Source organism: Heterodontus francisci, unplaced genomic scaffold (assembly GCF_036365525.1).
Source record: "Heterodontus francisci isolate sHetFra1 unplaced genomic scaffold, sHetFra1.hap1 HAP1_SCAFFOLD_1038, whole genome shotgun sequence".
NCBI classification, from domain to species: Eukaryota; Metazoa; Chordata; class Chondrichthyes; order Heterodontiformes; family Heterodontidae; genus Heterodontus; species Heterodontus francisci.
The window spans coordinates 99,831-120,906 of NW_027141118.1; the positions used below are offsets into that span (position 1 = coordinate 99,831).

Here is a 21,076-nt window from a genome sequence, read left to right on the forward strand (position 1 = left end):
GGCATCCATGAGGCGCTGTGGGCCATCAGCAGCAGCAGAATTGTACTCAACCACAATCTGTAACCCCATGGCCCAGCATATCCCCCACTCTATCATTACCTTCAAGCCAGGAGACCAACCCTGGTTCAATGAAGTGTGAAGGAGGGCATGCCAGGAGCAGCACCAGGCATACCTCAAAATGAGGTGTCAACCTGGTGAAGCTACAACACAGGATTACTTGCATACCAAACTGCGTAAGCAGCATGTGATAGACAGAGCTAAGCGATCCCATAACCAACGGATCAGATCTAAGCTCTGCAATTCTGCCACATCCAGCTGTGAATGATGGTGGACAATTAAACAACTAACTGGAGGAGGTGGCTCCACAAATATCCCCATCCCCAATGATGGGGGAGCCCAACACATCAGTGCAAAAGATAAGGCTGAAGCATTTGCAACAATCTTCAACCAGAAATGCCGAGTTGCTGATCCATCTCGGCCTCCTCCTGATGTCCGCAGCATCACAGATGCCAGTCTTCAATCAATTCGATTCACTCCATGTGATATCAAGAAATGACTGAAGGCACTGGATACTGCAAAGTCTATGGGCCATGACAATATTCTGGCAATAGTACTGAAGAGCTGTGCTCCAGAACTTGCCACGCCCCTAGCCAAGCTGTTCCAGTACAGCTACAACACTGGCATCTACCCTGCAATGTGGAAAATTGCTCGGGTATGTCCTGTTTGCAAAAAGCAGGACAAGTACAACCCAGCCGATTACCGCCCCATCAGCCTACTCTCAAACATCAGTAAAGTGATGGAAGGTGTCATCTACAGTGCCATCTAGCGGCACCTGCTTAACAATAGCCTGCTCAGTGACGCTCAGTTTGGGTTCTGCCAGGGCCACTCAGCTCCTGACCTCATTCCAGCCTTGGTTCAAACATGGACAAAAAAGCTGAACTCGTGAGGTGAGGTGAGAGTGACTGCCCTTGACATCAAGGCAGCATTTGACCGAGTATGGCATCAAGGAGGCCTAGCAAAACTGAGGTCAGTAGGAATCGGTGGAGAACCCCCCGCTGGCTGGAGTTATACCTAGCGCAAAGGAAGATGGTTGTGGTTGTTAGAGGTCAATCATCTGAGCTCCAGGACATCACTGCAGGAGTACCTCAGGGTAGTGTCCTCGGCCCAACTATCTTCAGCTGCTTCATCAATGACCTTCCTTCAATCATCAGGTCAGAAGTGGGGATGTTCGCTGATGATTGCACAATGTTCAGCACCATTCACAACTCCTCAGATACTGAAGCAGTCTGTGTAGAAATGCAGCAAGACCTGGACAATATCCAGGCTTCGGCTGATAACTGGCAAGTAACATTTGCGCCACACAAGTGCCAGGCAATGACCATCTCTAACGAGAGAATCTAACCATCTCCCCTTGACATTCCATGGCATTACCATCGCTGAATCCCCCACTATCAACATCCTCGGGGCTACTATTGACCAGAAACTGAACTGGAGTAGCCATTTAAATACTGTGGCTGCAAGAGCAGGTCAGAGGCTAGGAATCCTGTGGCGATTAACTCACCTCCTGACTCCCCAAAGCCTGTCCACCATCTACAAGGCACAAGTCAGGAGTGTGATGGAACACTCTCCACATGCCTGGATGGATGCAGCTCCAGCAACTCTCAAGAAGCTCGACACCATTCAGGACAAAGCAGCCCGCTTGATTGGCACCCCATCTACAACATTCACTCCCTCCACCACCGACGCACAGTGGCAGCAGTGTGTACCATCTACAAGCTGGGTCAAGATCCTGGAACTCCCTTCCTAACAGCACTGTGGGTGTACCTACCCCACATGGACTGCAGCAGTTCAAGAAGGCAGCTCACCACCACCTTCTCAAGGGCAATTAGGGATGGGCAATAAATGCTGGCCTGGCCAGCGACGTCGACATCTCATGAATGAATTTTTAAAAAACTGCTTTTAGCAGAACTTAAAAACGCACCATGTTTCAGCGCTTTAAACACTTCCTGGAGTTTCACAAAATGTTTGTCCAAATTTGGTATTTTGGATGTATAGCGAACAATCAAATGAGTATTTTAACAGTAATTTAAATGGTCACTGATGTGAAGACCAGGTGAGAAAGGTGTCCAGGAATCTTTTACCTGGTCTTCACCTTGTCTTATTGTGACAGGGATTAATTTTAAACACACTTTGTTTTACCCTCCCCTTTGGTGAATACTTGTTCGCAGCTTTCCAATTATAAGGCAAAGAAATTACCACACAAGGTTTTCTTGGGTTTAAAGCAGAAAAGTGAAATTTATTATAACTTAAACTTAGACTCTAATACAGTTAATGCCTACGGATATACCACACACCTACACTAGCATGCACATGTGATCCACACATGCAAATAGTGACAGAAAAGAGCAAAAGAAAAATAAAATGGAGTGGTTTGAGGCAATCTCTGAAGAGGTTCTTTCTTACTGTGCTTTGAGCTCGCTGTAGGGTCCTCGATAGTAGGTAGTCTTGCTTTTCATTGGGACCCAGTATTCCTCTTAAACCTTGTTCACTGTAGAAGACCTTTCTCCCTTGGGGTTCAAGTGTCTTCAAAGGTTTCCGAAGCTGGTGAGAGCGAGATGAGAGCAGACAGGAGAGAGGTCTTTTCCAGTCCAGGAGCAAACAGCTGTCTGAGTTCAAATTCCTTGTTGAAAGTTCAAATTCAAAAAACTCCAACAGTCAGTTAATCATGTGACCAAACTGGTCCTTCCACGTCTGTTTGTGTATTTGGCCATCTTAGCAGTTAACCTGGAATGCCAGCCTTTCCACCTTCAACGTCTGGTAATCAAAGTCCATTGTGGATTAAATTGGAACAGGGAATATCCCCTTTGTCCTTTGAAGTACTGTCTGTTGATATGCTAATGTCTCTCTGCAGTCAAAGTTTCCAATTGTTTTTTAAAATCAAGTTCTTTTCTTCACCAACAGTCCAAAATCAATGTTCATGTGGCAAAATTAATTGTCTTCATTCTTGACAGGTAGGGGGCTTGCCTTCCACTGTAAATAGTTACAGATTTAGATGGTTTAAGATGAGCAGATTTTGAGTTGATTGGCTTTATTTCATAGAATATTATCAAATGTTTACAGAACAGGAGGCCGTTCAGCCCATTGTGTCTGTGCTGGCTTTCTCAAGGAGCAATTCACCTAGTGCTATCCCCCGGCTTCTCCCTGTAGCTCTGTACATACTTTTTTTTCAGATACTAATCCAATTCCCTTTTGAATACCTCAATTGAACCTACCTCCGCCACACCAGAGTGAACTATATTCAGTCCCCAGTTAAATGCTTCAGTTCTCCGTGTCAGCTTAAAATTGGTGGCAGGAAAGACATAGATTCCCGATGAAGGGCAAAATAGAAAAACATAGAGAAAGCAAAAATATATCAATGAATATTTAGCATGGATTTCAGAAGAGGAAAACTTGCTTAACCAACCTCATTGAATTCTTTGAAGAAGTATGAGAGAATAGACAAGGGTAGAGCAGTACATGTAATTCAACGAAATGTTCAAAAAGCTTTTGTTAAAAGGGTTCTCTCTGGTTGGTGCTCTCACAATCCTGTGCTGGTTCACCTGTCTACAATCCATGTTTACTTCCAGCTGTGGACCTTTCTCATCACTCTGTCATTCACCAGAAGATCTAACTATGACAGAACAGAAAATGAGACAAATATTGACAAATATCATGAATTTGAGTCCCAGGTCACCACATTCCTGTTGTTCGTTTGTTCATTGCTGTTTCCTCCTTTCTACCTGAGCACAAAGCCTGTCCTGTGGCCATTCCCTCCCCACAGCAGCACCTCTCAGATCCCAACAAACCCCATTCCATTCTCTAAATTACCAGTTATTTTACCTCAAAGTTCAATACAGTAACTGACAGCTGTTTATTCGATGGGACTGAACTCACAGGGACACCACCCAGCCGCTCCCAGTGATATAATTCTTTATTATAAACACTGCTCCATTTCTTTCCTATTGCACACTGCGCACGCTGTGGCTCTCTGCAGTTGGCAGCAGGAAATCGATTGCTGTATAGAATCATAGAATGGTTACTGCACAGAAAGAGGCCATTCAGCCAGTTAATTCAGTGTCAGTTCTCTGAGAGCAATTTAGCTACTCCTACTTCCTTGCCTTTCCACGTAGCCCTGCAATTTTGTTCCCCTTCAGATGCTTATCTAATTCCCTTTTGAAAGTCATGATTGAATCTATCTCCACCACGTGTTTCAGACCGTGTGTTCCAGATCATAACCACCTGCTGTGTAAAAATGTTTTTTCTCATGCCGCCTTTGGTCCTTTTGCCATTCACTGTAAAGTTGTGCCCTCTATTTCGCAACCCTTTGCCAATGTAAAGTTTCTCTCTATCAACATTGTCTAGACTCTTCATGATTTTTAACACCGCTATCAAATCTCCTCTCAACCTCCTCTGAAGGCAAGAAACCCAGCTTCTTCAATCTACCCATGTAGCTGAAGTCCTTGATCCCCAGAACCGTAAAGCTTTTGCTGCATCCTCTCGAAAGCCATCAGATTCTTCCTGAAGTGTGGTGCCCACAATTGGGCACAATACTCCAGTTGAGGCTACACCAGTGATGTATGAAGGTTGATTATAATTTCCTTGCTTTGTACTCTATACCTCTTTTTATAAAGCCCAGATTCCCATGTGCCTTTACAACTATCTTCTCAACCTGCCCCACCACTTTCAACAAATTGTTCACATATACCCCAGGTCCTTCTGCTAATACTGACCCCTGGGGAACACCACTTATACCTTGATCCAGCCCGATAAACAAATGTTCACCATTACTCTCTATCTCCTGTCGCTCAGGAAATTCATATCCGTGCTGTCAATGTCCCTTTTATTCCATAGGCTTCAAATTTGTTGATGTATAATGTGTGTAACAATCTCAGTCTTGAATATACTCATTGACTGATTATCCACAGACGCCTGGGGTAGAGAATTCCATAGATTCACAACCCTCAGACTGAAGAAATTTCTGCTCATTTCAGTTCTCAATGTACCACCCCTTATCTTGCTACTATGATCTCTAGTTCTAGACTCTTCAGCTAGGGCAAGCAGCCTCTCAGCATCTACCCTATCAAGCCACCTAAGAATTTTATATGTTTCAATGAGATCACCTTTTCTAAACTCCAAAGAATATAGGCTTCATTCTACTCAATCTCTCCTTATAGACTGTGCCCATCTCAGGAGGCAATCTCGTGAACCTTCATTCATAAGAAATAGGAGCAGGCCATTCAGCCCCTCGAGCCTGCTCCACCATTCAATAAGATCATGACTGATCTGATTGTGGCTGTAACTTCACTTTCCTGCCTGACCCCTTCCACCCCACCCCGTAACCCTTAAATCCCCTGTAGATCAAAAATCAGTCCAACTCAGCCTTGAAGATATGATTCAAATCCAGAAACCCAATTAATTTGTGATTCAAATCTTGAGCGAGCCCTCCAACTAATATAATTCAAATCCCAGATGAGAAACCCAATAAATATGTTAGACTGACCGCTCCTGTCAAAGCCCCCAATCAAAATATATTATTCTGATTGTGGTGGGAGACACGCACTGATAATTCAATCCCGTCGCTCCACAGATTGCCTAACATATAATTAAAAAACTTTCCAAATTAAAGAAAGACCCAGCCAAATTGTACCGTCTATTAACCCCCGAATGAGGCTAATCAAATCAGGTGCCTTTAAATCAACAAATTAACTGTTTAATTTTTAAAAATTCTTAAACACTATGAAGATATAAGTAACATTTAAAATAGAGTCCTTGCAAATTAACAGTCCATTGTTGCTTGAAGTCCTCACCGAATGTTGCATGAAGTCCTCACTGAATGTTGCTTCCTTCTCCAGCGAATTTCAACAATTAATGACTTGCAAACATTTTCAGTAGAATCAATCAGACTTTAGAGTTTTTGACGGATAATACATTGTCACAGTCTAACTTTCCTTCCTTCAGTTTAAATTACCAGAGATCTCTGTTCTGTCTTGGCTATTTTTTTAGAATTTTGAGATAATTATACAGACAAAAATCCTCTTCCTTCAGTTTAAATGGTAGAGAGCTCTTTTTCCAGGTGCTAACACCAGCTGTCTGTGTCTGTGTCCTCTGTGTCTGTGTTCTGTTAGAACAAACTGTCTTCAACTAAAAAGCCAGTTCAAAATTGAATGTTAACAAATGTATCGCTTAACATTCACTCCCAGTGGCTATATCGATGGTAACAAGAATGCACCCTTTGAATCGCAGTCTCCAAATGGCTGTTTCTCAGGCAACGAAAATGCACCTTCCTATAACTCCTGAGGCTTGCTGCATTTTAAAGCAATACTGATTCTTTGCAAGCCTTAAAGGCAAACCGCATATTTCTGGAAAAAATACTTCAGGACCATGACAATATATTCAATGACCGGGCCTCCACTGCACTCTGGGGAAGTGCTTTCCAAAGATTAACAACCCTCAGAGAAGAAATTCCTCCTAATCTCTGTCTTAAATGGTAGACCCCTTCATTTTAAACTGTGTCCCCTAGTTCTAGATTACCTCAGGAGGGGAAAACATTATCTCAGCATCTACCCTGTCAAGCCCTCTCAGAATCGTATATGTTTTGATAAGATCACATTTAATTCCTCTAAACTCCAATGAGTATAAGCTCAACTTTTCCAATAAGCCAACACCTTCATCCCAGGAATCAACCTAATGAACCTTCTCTGAACTGCTTCCAATGCAAGTATATTTCTCCTTAAATACAGAAGCTAAAACTGTACTAAAACTCTAGGTGTGATCTCATCAGTACCCTGTACAGTTGTAGCAAGACTTTCACACGTTTCTCCTCCATCCCCCTTGCAATAAATGCCAACATTCTGTTTGCCTTCCTAATTACTTGCTGTACCTGCAAGCTCACTTATTGTGGTTCACATCAAGGTCGCCCAGATCCATCTGTACTGCAGTACTTTGCAGTCTCTCTTCATTTATATATTCTACATTTCTATTCTTCACATCAAAATGGACAATCTCACATTTTCCCACATTATACTCAATCTGACAAATGTTTGCCTACTCACTCAACCTATCTGTATCCCTTTGAAGACTGTGTCCTCTCACAACTTGCTTTCCACCCTCTCTTTATATCTTCAGCAAATTTGGCTGAAATACACTTGGTCCCTTCATCTAAGTCATTTTTTTTTATTTCATGGGATGTGGGTGTCACTGGGAAGGCCAGCATTTGTTACCCATCCCTCATTGCCCTTGACAACTGAATGACTTGCGAGGCTATTTCAGAGGGCAGTTAAGGGTCATCCACATTGCTGTGGTCTGGAGTCACATGTAGGCCAAATCTGGTAAGGATGGCAGATTTCCTTCCTTAAAGGGCATTCGTGAACCAGATGGTGTTTTACAACATTTGATGAGAATTTCATGACACCATTACTGAGACTAGCTTTCAATTCAAGATTTTTTATTACTTTATTAAATTTAAATTCCACCAGCTGCCATGGTGGGATTTGAACCCAAGTCTCCAGGGCATTACCCTGGACCTCTGGATTATTAGTCCAGTGTGTCAGAGCAGTTTAAAAAAAAATTAAGGGGACTCAGTGTGCCTTTAAGACTGAAAGAAGTTTTAATCTCTGGGAAGGGTGTGTGCGTGGTGCAAGCCTGTTCCTAAGCAACAGCAAGGGAGAGGCAGTCACATGTCATATTGTATCAGTTTGACTGTGTGTAAGAACTGGCTACGAACTGGTTTGATCTGGCTGACCAGCAAAGTGTGCTCTCCATGAAGGAAGGATATGTCTCCCCTCTCAGCAGAAAATCTACATTGCCTACAGGCTGTGTTTTGCCTAAAGCGGAACAAAGAAAAAAGAAGAAAAAATAACTAAAAATAAATAGGGGGGGCCATCATACTCTGAAATTATTGAACACAATGTTCAGTCCGGCAGGCTGTAGTGTGCCTAATCAGTAACTGAGATGCTGTTCCTCGAGCTTGCGTTGATGTTCACTGGAACACTGCAGCAATCCCAGGACAGAGATGTGGGCATGAGAGCAGTGGGGTGTGCTGAAATGGCCAGCAAGCAGAAGCTTGGAGACATGCTTTCGGACTGAGTGGAGGTGTTCCGTAAAGCGGTAACCCAATCTGCCATTGGTCTCTCCAATGTAGAGGCAACCAAATTGTCAGCAGCGAATACAGTGTACTAAATTGAAAGAAGTACAAGTAAATCGCTGCTTCACCTGAAAGGAGTGTTTGGGGATAGTGAGGAGCAAGGAGGTAAAAGGTCAGGTACCCCTGCGATTACAGGGAAAGGTGCCGTGGGAAGGGGACAAGGTGGTGGGGGTAATGGAGGAGTGTACCACGGTGTCACGAGGGAACGATCCCTTCCGAATGCTGTCAGGGAAGGGAGGGGAAGATGCGTTTGGTAGTGGCATCACGCTGGACGTGATGGAAATGGCGGAGGATGATCCTTTGGATGCGGAGGCTGGTGGGATGGAAAGTGAGGACAAGGGGAACCCTGTCGCAGGGAGGGAGGGGAATGGGTGAGGATAGAGGTGTGGGAAATGGACCGGACATGTTTGAGGGCCCTGTCAACCACAGTGGGGGGTAATCCTCGGTTGAGCAGAAAGGAAGACATATCAGAAACACTGTCAAGAAAGGTTGCATCATCAGAGCAGACGTGTCTAAGACAGAGAGACTGGGCGACTGGAATGGAGTCTTTACAGGAGGCAGGGTGTGAAGAAGTGTAGTCGAGGTAGGTGTGGGAGTCGGTGGGCTTATAATGAATATTAGTAGATAACCCATCCCCAGAGATGGAACCAGAGAAGTCAAGGAAGGGAAAGGAAGTGTCGGAGAGGAACCATGTAAAGGTGAGAGTTAGGTGGATATTGGAAGCAAAGTTGATTTAAAGTTTTCCATTTTGGGACGGGAGTAGGAAATGACACCAATACAGTCATCAATGTGCGGGACAAAGAGTCGGGGGAGGGGCCTGAGTAGGACTGGAACATGGAATGTTCGACATATCCCACAAAAAGACAGGCATAACTAGGACCCATGCGGGTACCCATAGCAACACCTTTTACTTGAAGGAAGTGAGTGGAGTTGAATGAGAAGTTGATCAATTTGGGAACAAGTTTAGCCAGGCGGAGGAGGGTGGTGGTGGATGGGGACTGGTTGGGCCTCTGTTCAGGAAGACGCAGAGAGCTCTCAAACCATCCTGGTCGGGGATGGAGGTGTCGAGTGATTGGATGTCCATAGTGAAGAGGAGGCGGTTCGGGACAGGAAACTGGAAATTGTCAAAATGCCGTATGTGTCAGAAGAGTCACGGATGTCGGTGGGAAGAGACTGGACCAGGGGAGAAAAGATACAGTCAAGAGAGGAAGAAATACGTTCAGTGGGGCAGGAGCAGGCTGACCCAATGGGCTGCTGGGACAGTCCTGTTTGTGGATTTTAGGAAGGAGGTAGAAGCAGGCTGTCTGGGGTTGCGGGACTATGAGGTTGGAACCTGTAGAGGGAAGATCTCCGGAGGTGATGAGGTCAGTGACAGTCCTGTGTACAATAGCTTGATTTTCGATGCTGGGGTCATGGTCTGGGGGAAGTAGGAAGAAGTGTCTGAGAGTTGGCGCTGAGCCTCTGCAAGGTAGAGATTGGTACGCCAGACAACAACAGCACCACCCTTGTCTGCAGGTTTTATGACAATGTTGAGGTTAGACCTGAGAGAACGGAGTGCAGCAAGTTCAAAGGGGGACAGATTAGAGTGAGTGAAGGGGGTGGGGGGTGGGGGGTGGTGGTGGGGCGGCAGAGAAATTGAGACGGCCGATGTTTTGCCGACAGTTTTCAATGAAAAGATCAAAGGCGGGTAAGAAGCCAGAGGGAGGGGTCCAGGTAGAGAGAGAATGATGGAGGTGGGTGAATGGGTCTGCTGGTCAGTGGGAGGACTCCTGGTCAAAGAGGTGAGCCCGGAGGTGAAGGCAACGGAAGAAGAGCTCAACAACATGCCGAGGGCGAAATTCATTGAGGTGAGGACGTAAGGGGATAAAACTGAGTCTTTTGCTGAGTGCAGAACATTGGCGGGCAGCCATAAAGACAGGGCTAAATTGTGGCGAGTCGAGGAGACTTAGTAGTTGGCAGGAAAAAAGACAGAGGCGCAAGGGGAGAGCCAACTTTGCAACAGCTCCGACAAACAAATTTCTCTGCAGCACCTGTGGAAGAGCCTGTCACTCTAGAATTGGCCTTTATAGCCACTCCAGGCGCTGCTTCACAAACCACTGACCACCTCCAGGCGCATATCCATTGTCTCTCGAGATAAGGAGGCCCAAAAGAGAACATTCCGCATCAGAGAGGGGGAGGTCAGAGGGTATAGTGAATACATGGCAAGGGGTCAGATCAGAGAGGGTGGGGTCAGAGGGAAGTGAAGGGGAAGAGGGAGCTGGAGGGGCATTCGTCCCCATCAGCTGCCGGAGCTTGCGTTCCTTAATATCTGAAAGGAAGTTCAAAAGTTTTTTGTTAATGCGTCGGATAAGACGAAAGATGAGGTGAAATTGCAGAGTAGAACAGCTTTGAGATAAGGTGAGGCGGTGCTTCTGGAGAGAGAGGTTCAGTGTGTACATGTGGCAGCACATAGCACTGAGTGTGGATCTCAGGATGCGGTGAGAACAGCAGTCCGAGGAACGTTGTATTTCTCGGAGATACCTGTAATCCTGGGTGGATTCAAAACATGAAGGATGAAAGTTCAGTTGGAATCCACATGGAATAAGTCGGGGCCGGAGACAGTCACTGAGGAAAGAGATGTGACTGTGCAAACGGGTTTTGGTAGAGACTTTATCAAACACCAGGAGAGAGAGAGAAAACAACGAAGGTGAACAAGGTAAAAGAGACAAATGAAAATCCCGTCGGAGAGAAGAGCAGAACTTCTTCAAGGTGGGCATTCCTGGAGAAGTGGCAGTGAATTAAACACTAAAATAAAAGCAAAATACTGCAGATGCTGGAAATCTGAAATAAAACCAAGAAATGCTGGAAATCCTCAGCAGGTCTGGCAGCATCTGTGGAGAGAGAAGCAGAGTTAACGTTTCAAGTCAGTGACCCTGTATTTTATTTTGTTTGTTTTAGTCCAGCAGCTGTTGGTGTTGACTCTCCATGTTCCCATTGCCATTTCCTCCACAACATCCGACTTTGTGATTCCTGACAATGCAGCCAGCCGATGACATCATCAGGCTGCGCCAACGTGTGCACATGCGCCAACGGTCCCCTGCTCTCTGCACATGCGGTGCATTCCGACTTGCCATGACTGGTTAGTGCGTGCGCCGATGACATCATCACGTGACGTGTGCATCTTCGGGCAATGCGGCTGGTCAGCCTCTGCGCGTGCGCTTTACGCTTCCAGCTATGCAATGCCAACGGGTATTCACGCATGCGTCAAGCTCTGCTCCCCTCCTCCACCTCGCTGCTCTCTCCGGCTGCTCCGCTCCCCCCAGCCTCCCTTGCTGCTCCGCGCTTTCGGCCGCTCCATCCCTCCCCGACCCCGGCCTTCTCGCTCACTCGATCTCTCCGTCCGACCATTGTGCGCTGCCATGTGTTTAGGTCAGGTTGCCTCCGTGTGATTATTTGAGCAGTGCCATCTTTAGTCCTGGCAGCTGCCTGAAGGCGCAGCCTGTGACGTTTTGGTGGCACATGCTGCATTTCCGAAGTAGGGTCACTGGCCCGAAACGTTAACTCTGCTTTTCTTTCCACAGATGCTGCCAGACCTGCTGAGTGGTTCCAGCATTTCTTGTTTTTATTTCAGATTTCCAGCATCTGCAGTATTTTGCTTTTATTTCAGCCTTTTTTTAACTTTCGGAATTCCAGGGTCCTCTGCAGCCTCTGCTGCCGCGCAGGCGCAGTCAGATCTCCACGACGGCGCAGGCGCAAGTTTAGCCTTGCTATTGCGCAAGCGCACAGTAAAGCCTTTCTTCCGGGTTCACGACGTGGTTGGTCTCTGAGTGATGGTGAGGAACATTTACAGTATTGTATCGTATTAATATCGAGTAAAATAGCATCAATATAGAGAGATTTTGGATTAATAAAGTGATGGTATTAATATAGTTATAGTATTAATAGTGTAATATAGTGTTAAGATACAGTGTTAATAGAGGGTTTGGTCTGGTTGGGTTAATCTGCAGTTTGTAGAGAAGTTGGAGAATTTCCGGCTCCACCGATGAAAACCCGGAAATAAAATAAATTAATAAACTGACAGGTTTCAACCAAAATCTGGGTTTTACTAATCACACTTATTTCCCATTGTTACATCTGTTTCTCAATTTAACATAATATTGGATGTAATGATTGATCATTAACTGGTGATAAAATTATAATCATGTTATTTTTACAGGATACATTTTTAAACTTGATTTAAATGTAATTACTTTGTGTTCTGTCAGAATAAAGAGTTCTCAATGGTCACCTGATCCAGCTCCCAGCCTCGACCGAGGGTTTTCATTAAACTGAGAACAGTGTTTGTTCTGCTACATTGTAGATTCATTGCTGTACTCGTTCAACACAAATCACCTGGTTATTGTTGGGACCTGATTTCAGCAGGAAATGAAACGACCATGTTTTAGCCCTTTAAACACTCACTGGAGTTTTATTCCAGGAATCCAGATGTTCCTACTCCTGGACTCCTGAAATGTATGTTGTAATACTCACAATCCTTGTACTTCTAAAATATCAAATGTTTTGGCATTGAATTCAGTATGTTCGCAGCAATTTAAACAGTTACTGCAACCAATTCGAGGGTTAGATTTTTAAAAATTCATTCATGGGATGTGGGCGTCGCAGGCCAGGCCAGCATTTATTGCCCATCCCTAATTGCCCTTGAACTGAGTGGCTTGCGAGGCCATTTCAAGGGCATGTAAGAGTCAACCACATTGCTGTGGATCTGGAGTCACATGTAGGCCAGACCAGGTAAGGACAGCAGATTTCCTTCCCGAAAGGACATTAGTGAACCAGATGGGTTTTTACAACAATCGACAATGGTTTCATGGCCATCATTAGACTAGCTTTAAATTCCAGATTTATTCATTGAATTCAAATTCCACCTTCTGCTGTGGTGGGATTTGAACCCATATCCCCAGAGAAATACCCTGGGTTACTAGTCCAGTGACAATACCAGTACGCCACCACCTCCCTACAGATGGACCCAGTGTGATCAGACAGTGTGGAACTCGGGGATGATGGACCCAATGTGATCAGACAGTGTGTAACCCGGGGAGGATGGACCTAGTGAGATCAGACAGTGTGTAACCCGGGGAGGATGGACCCAGTGAGATCAGACAGTGTGTAACCCGGGGAGGATGGACCCAGTGTGATCAGACAGTGTGTAACCCGGGGAGGATGGACCCAGTGTGATCAGACAGTGTGTAACCCGGGGAGGATGGACCCAATGAGATCAGACAGTGTGTAACCCGGGGAGGATGGACCGAGTGAGATCAGACAGTGTGTAACCCGGGGAGGATGGACCCAGTGTGATCAGACAGTGTGTAACCCGGGGAGGATGGACCCAGTGAGATCAGACAGTGTGGAACCCGGGGAGGATGGACCCAGTGTGTTCAGACAGTGTGTAACCCGGGGAGGATGGACCCAATGAGATCAGACAGTGTGTAACCCGGGGAGGATGGACCCAATGAGATCAGACAGTGTGTAACCCGGGGAGGATGGACCCAGTGAGATCAGACAGTGTGTAACCCGGGGAGGATGGACCCAGTGTGATCAGACAGTGTGTAACCCGGGGAGGATGGACCCAATGAGATCAGACATTGTGTAACCCAGGGAGGATGGACCCAGTGTGCTCAGACAGTGTGTAACCCGGGGAGGATGGACCTAGTGAGATCAGACAGTGTGTAACCCGGGGAGGATGGACCTTGTGAGATCAGACAGTGTGTAACTCGGGGAGGATGGACCTTGTGAGATCAGACAGTGTGTAACCCGGGGAGGATAGACCTTGTGAGAACAGACAGTGTGTAACCCGGTGAGGATGGACCCAGTGTGATCAGACAGTGTGTAACGCGGGGAGGATGGACCCAGTGAGATCAGACAGTGTGTAACCCGGGGAGGATGGACCCAGTGAGATCAGACAGTGTGTAACCCGGGGAGGATGGACCCAGTGTGATCAGACAGTGTGTAACCTGGGGAGGATGGACCCAGTGTGATCAGACAGTGTGTAACCCGGGGAGGATGGACCTTGTGAGATCAGACTGTGTGTAACCCAGGGAGGATGGACCTAGTGTGATCAGACAGTCTGTAACCCGGGGAGGATGGACCCAGTGAGATCAGACAGTGTGTAACCCGGGGAGGATGGACCTTGTGAGATCAGACTGTGTGTAACCCAGGGAGGATGGACCTAGTGTGATCAGACAGTCTGTAACCCGGGGAGGATGGACCCAGTGTGATCAGACTGTGTGTAACCCAGGGAGGATGGACCTAGTGTGATCAGACAGTCTGTAACCCGGGGAGGATGGACCCAGTGTGATCAGACAGTGTGTAACCCGGGGAGGATGGACCCAGTGTGATCAGACAGTGTGTAACCCGGGGAGGATGGACCTTGTGAGATCAGACTGTGTGTAACCCAGGGAGGATGGACCTAGTGTGATCAGACAGTGTGTAACCCGGGGAGGATGGACCTACTGTGATCAGACTGTGTGTAACCCAGGGAGGATGGACCCAGTGTGATCAGACAGTGTGTAACGCGGGGAGGATGGACCCAGTGAGATCAGACAGTGTGTAACCCGGGGAGGATGGACCTTGTGAGATCAGACTGTGTGTAACCCAGGGAGGATGGACCTAGTGTGATCAGACAGTGTGTAACCCGGGGAGGATGGACCTGGTGTGATCAGACAGTGTGTAACCCGGGGAGGATGGACCCAATGAGATCAGACAGCATGTTACCAGGTGATTGAAAAAAAACTATCTTGGGATGTGAGTTTCATCTGATCTTTCACCTAACTCCATATAGCTGCCTTTGCCTGAAATCCCTTTAAATGCTTAGAGAACAAAAATCTATTAATTTGAGGTGTAAATTTAGCATTTGGTCCAGCATCAGTTGGTGTTTGCAGCAGAGAGTTCCAAGGTTTTACCCCCCTCACATGTAGAAGTGTTTCCACAGCTCATTCTCTATTTTGTAGACTATCTCCCCTAATCCTAAATTTTCCAAACAACAGAAATGGCATCTTTCTATTTACCCTAGCCGTTCCCATAATATGTTGAAAACTTCACTCAAATCACCTTCTTAATTCCAGGGAATGCAACCCGAACTTCTGGAATCGCTCCTTGAACTTTAACCTTTGAAGTTCAGGTATCACTGTAGAAAATCTATGCTGCACTCCCTCCAAGGCCAATATATCCTTCCTGTGATGTGGTGCCCAGAACTGAACACAGTACTCCAGGTTAATGTGTGTCTGGAGAAATGATGCAGGAGAGAGTTTCAGACTCTGGGGACAATGGGATAAGGTCTGGGGCAGGATAGACCTGTAGAAGATGGAAAGGTTACACCTGAATGGAGCTGGGATCAGTGTCCTCACTGTATAGTTCATTGGTACTTTGGGGGACGGTTTAAATTAATTGGGCAGTGGGATGGGCACCAGAATGAAATATCGTGAGGGGAAACTAGATGCACAGAGGACTGGGAGAGGCACATAGCATTAGTGTAAATAATAGTGCAGTAATACGAGGGTTTGGCCAGCAGCCGAATGTGAAGCAGTCACATGTTTGGAGTGCAGGTACCTGAATACATGTGACATGGTAAATAAGGTCAGTGAGCTGTCGGTGCAAGTCGCCACATGGGAGAATGATACAATGGCAGGAGCAGAGATATTCCAAGAAGGAGCAAATTGGGAACTTAATATTCCTGACTACAAGGTATTCGGGAATGTTAAGAAGAAGGGATGTGTTTGCAGTATTAATCAAAAAAAAACTACTGTAGCTCTGGAGAGGGTTGATGTTGTAGAGTTGAGAAAGACAAAAAAGTAAGAAAGACATAGAAAGTCCAACAAGAGAAGGGACGGTACTGGACTTAATCTGAGGGAATGAAGTCGGACAAGTGGTAGAAGTGTCAGTGGAGGAGTCTTTCGGGGATAGTGACCATAACTCTGTAAGATTTAAGGTAGTTACAGAAAACGACCAAGATAGACCGGAAATAAAGGTACTGAATTGGGGGAAGGCCGATTTCAATATGATAAAACAGGATCTGGCCAAAATGGACAGGAAGCAGCTACTTGTAGGAAAGTCTACATCAGACTAATGAGAGTCATTCAAAAAGGAAATAGTGAGAGTTCAGGGCCAACATGTTCCAGTAAAGGTGAAGGGCAGAACCAACAAGTCCAGGGAATCCTGGATGTCAAGGGATATAGAGGATTGGATAAAGACAAAAAAGGATGCTTATGGCAGATTCAGAGGGCTGAAAACAGTGGCGGCCCTAGAGGAGTAAAGAAAGGAATTTGGAGAGCGAAGAGGGAGCATGAAAAAACACTGGCAGGCAAGATAAAGGAAAATCCCAAGGGATTTTATCAGTATATTAAAGGCAAGAGGGTAACCAGGGAAAGAGTAGGGCCTATTAGGGTCCAAAGTAGCAGATCTGTGTGTGGAGCCAAAGGGCGTGGGTGAGGTTTTAAATTATTACTTTTCATTTGTGTTCACTATGGAGAAGAACAATGTAGGTGTAGAGATCAGGGAGGGGGGATTGTGATATACTTGAACACTTGAACAAATTAGCATTGAAAGGGAGGAGGTATTAGCAGTTTTAGTGAGCTTAAAAGTGGATAATCCCCAGGCCCAGATGAGGTGTATCCCAGGCTGCTATGTGAGGCAAGAGAGGAGATTGCAGGGGCTCTGACACAAATTTTCAAATCCTCTCTGGACTCAGGAGAGGTACCAGAGGACTGGAGGACAGCAAATGTGGTACCATTATTCAAGGAGGGTAGTAGGGATAAACCAGGTAATTACAGGCCGGAGGTGACTAGGTGTGTTGATGAGGGTAAAGCAGTTGATTTAGTCTACATGGACTTCAGTAAGGCTTTTGATAAGGTCCCGCATGGGAGATTGGTTAAGAACCAATGGGATCCAGGGCAATTTGGCAAATTCGATTCAAAATTGGCTTAGTGGAAGGAGGCAGAGGGTAATAGTCGAGGGTTGTTTTTGCGAGTGGAAGCCTGTGACCAGTGGTGTACCACAGGGATCGGTGCTGGGACCCTTGCTGTTTGTATTGTACATTAATGATTTTGACGTGAATAAAGGAGGTATGATCAGTAAGTTCACATGACACGAAAGTTGGTGGTGTCGTAAATAGTGAGGAGGAAATCCTTAGATTTCAGGATGATATAAGTGAGCTGGTAAGATGGGCAGAGCAGTGGCAAATGGAATTTAATCCTGATATGTGTGAGGTGATTCATTTTGGGTTGACTAACAAGGCAAGGGGAATATACAATAGATGGTAGGGCCCTAGGAAGTACAGAGGGTCAGAGGGACCTTGATGTACTTGTCCATAGATCACTGAAGGCAGCAGCACAGGCAGGTAGATAAGGTGTTAGGAAGGCATATGGGATACTTGCCTTTATTAGCCTGGGCATAGAATATAAGAGCAGGGAGGTTATGATGGAGCTGTATAAAACGCTAGTTAGTTCACAGCTGGAGTACTGTGTACAGTTCTGGGCACCACACTATATTAAGGATGTGATTGCACTGGAGAGGATGCAGAGGAGATTCACCAGGATGTTGCCTGGGCTGGAGCATTTCAGCTATGAAGGGAGACTGAAAAGGCTTGGGTTGTTTTCCTTAGAGCATAGAAGGCTGAGGGGGGACGTGATTGAGGTGTACAAAATTATGAGGGGCATTGATAGGTTAGATAGGAAGAAACTTTTTCCCTTAGCAGAGGGGTCAATAACAAGGGGGCATAGATTTAAGGTAAGGGACAGGAGGTTTAGAGGGGATTTGAGGAAAAACATTTTCATCCAAAGGCTGGTTGGAATCTGGACCGCACTGCCTGAAGTGGTGGTAGAGGCTGGAACCCTCACAACATTTAAGAAATATTTAGACGAGCACTTGAAATGCCACCGCCTACAATGCTACGGTTCAAGTGCTGGAAAATGGGATTAGAGTAGATAGGTGCTTGATGGCTGGCACAAACAGAAATACAGCCCACTACTGCAGTGTAGGAAGAAATTCAGTGCCCTCACATGGATGCCCAAGATAAGGATACTAACTCACTTATACCATTACTCTCTCCTTAGCCTTATGTTACCATGTTTCCTTCTTTCACGGGATGTGGGCATAGTTGGCTAAAGTGAGGGTTCTTGTGTGGGTGCAGAGGAGATTTACCAGAATGCTTCCAGGGATGAGGGATTTTAGTTACTAGGTTATGTTGGAGGGGCTGGGTTTGTTCTTGTTAGAACAATGGAGATTGATGGGAGATTTAGTAGAAGTGTCCAAGATTATGATAGGCTTAGATAAGTTAGACAAGGAACATTTGTTCCCATTAACTGATGGAACAACGACTAGGGAACACAGATTGAAGATTTTGGGCAAGAGAAGCGGGGGAATATGAAGAAGAATGTTTTTACACAGTGGGTGCTAATGACCTGGAACTCGCTACACACGAGGGAGGTGGAAGCAGAGATAATCAATGATTTCAAGAGGAAATTGAATGGCCACTTGTGGTAAATAGACTTTGAGAGCTATGGGGATCGAGTGGGGGAGTGGGACTGAATGGATAGTTCCATGGAGAGCTGGCATGAACCCGATGGTCTGAATGACCTCCTTCTGTGCCATAAATAATTCAGTGATTCACTGGGCATCTGTCTGTGTCATACCTGATGTGGAGAGTGGATCATAACGCTCGGGAAATGCTCGATCCCGGAGCTAACAGCTATTGTACTAATGGGGGAGGAGGGACTGATATCATGTTTAACAAGGCAATGTTCTACCTCTCATTTTCATATTTCTGTGTAACCTTCCTATTAATATTGTATTTATTACAGAATATCAGAATCTGGGAACGCCTGTCACCACCATGGCTGAAGGTTCAAACAGGGGAGAAGATCCAACATCTTCAACAAGAATGAGAATGGACACAGGTAGGTTCACAAAATACTTCAAATATAATTTCTGTCCTGACAAAGGTGTCCAAGTCTTGAGCAGGAAGCTGCAGCTACACAGGAAGAAAGAACAGGACAGGGACTGAGTGAGTGATCATCTAGAGGTGCATCACATTGACAGGTGGATGGAACCCCTGAGCACTGGAACTGTCCAGTAGATACCTGGTATTGGGACTGTAAGGGGGAGAGAGAAACAGGCAGGATTTTCCATCCGGGGGAAGGAAACAGTGGTTGGGATTGTTTCTGTGTCCCGAACCCGCCCATGGGGGAAGGAGTCACAAGCCCTAGTTTGTGCCAGACAGTTAATGGCCAGAGAGGGCAGGCTCACTGTCTAATTAATGACAGCAGACAGACTATCGAAGCTGGAGGGTCTGTCAGAGGCCGTCCAGCTTGAAAGGAGTAGCAGGCTGTAATAGAGGGTGACAATGCTTCAAAATGGAGGCACTCTCTCTATCCTCAACTTTTTAAAACTTTAATTGAAAGCAAATGGATCTTGCAGCCAAACCACCACTGTTAGTGGGGGAACCCCTCTACTGGGCAGAGTGTGGCTGCTCCTTCACCCAGGCTGGCAGGGTGGGCCTCTAGACTTTCCTGGAATACTGGCCCTCCTGGTCTGCTGCTGGGAGGCTGCCTCCAGGCAGTTAAACTGGCTCCCGCTGCCTGCAATGATCTGAAGGCCAAATGGAAAATCCCAAATCTACTAGACAGTTCCAGTGCTCAGGGGCTCCATCCACCTGTCAATACGATGCCCCTCTAGATGATCACTCACTCAGTCCATGACCTCCTTTAATTGGCTGCAATAGGCTCTTTGTGAACTTGTCGGTTAACCATCACGTGGTGGGGTAGTCCTGCTGCCTCCCCCCCTCCCCGTCTCCATGAAAATGGCCTGAAGCCAGGATGGAGCTGAGGAACCAGTGTGCCAGACGGAGGGGCTATTTTTAGCACCCACTCATCCACCTCCAATCCCAGCCCCGAAAGGTGCTTAAATCAAGGAGGGTCTTCCTGAGCAACAGTGTGGGATTAGGAGGCCACCCCGAGTGGGGCCGTGTGAGAGGTAGTTGGGACACAGGAATAGGGGAGTGATAGTGATGGGAGATTCTACAGTCAGGGCAATAGACAGACTCTTCTACAGCCCTGAGCAGGTCCAGAATGGTCAGTTACCTCCCTGGTGTCAGAGGGAAGAACATCCTGTGATGGGTGGGACCTTCTCTGGGAAGCCAGGGAAAGCAGATAATGGTCATGGTTGGAACCATCATCAAGAACAGAAGAAACAGGAGGTGGAATAGGAAATTTGATCCTTTAAGCCTGCTCCACCATTCAATAACATCATGGCTGATCTTCTACTTCAACTCCATCTTCCCACACTAACCCATATTCCTTAATTCCCATGGTACCCAAAATGTATCAACTTCCATCTTGAATATTCTCAGTAACAAAGTGTCTACAGCTCTCTGAGGTAGAGAATTTCAAAGATTCACAACCCTTTGAATGAATAAATTTGTCATCTCAGTCCTAAATGGCTGACCTATTATTCTGAGACTGACCCCATGTCCTCGATTTCCCACTCAGGGGAAACATGTTCTCAGCTTCTAACCTGTCAAACCTGTTATGAATTTTATGAATGCAATCACCTCTCTGTCTTCTGAATTACAACTTGCACCAAATTCTTGACTTTAGCTCTCTGTTAACAAATCACTCTTTCCTGAACACTGTGTGTGGCAGTAAATACTGTTCACTTAGATAGAGTTTATAACTCACACCCAAGTTACAACTGTTAACTCAGCTTCCTGTTCCAGTTATTAACATCTATTCAGATAATCACTTTCAGCTGATTGACAGTTAACTCTCACTGACAGACAGTTTCTGTTAACTCGGTATCTTCACTAACTTGCAGGCCCTTTTACAATTTGTAAAAGTCAAAGTCAATTTGTAAATGTAAAACTAAATT

The 21,076-nt window shown here is 45.9% G+C and overlaps 1 protein-coding gene across 1 annotated transcript in view; it reads left to right on the top strand.

Annotated features, from left to right (window-relative positions):
• The first annotated feature begins 11,955 nt into the window (after positions 1–11,955).
• LOC137362159 (NACHT, LRR and PYD domains-containing protein 12-like) overlaps positions 11,956–21,076 on the top strand; it is an 83,368-nt gene continuing 74,247 nt past the window's right edge. The window contains exons 1-2 of the mRNA XM_068026645.1: positions 11,956–11,994; positions 19,012–19,107. Of these exons, the coding sequence (XP_067882746.1) occupies positions 19,044–19,107 (64 nt within the window). The 5' untranslated portion in view covers positions 11,956–11,994; positions 19,012–19,043. The remainder of the gene's footprint in view (positions 11,995–19,011; positions 19,108–21,076) is intronic.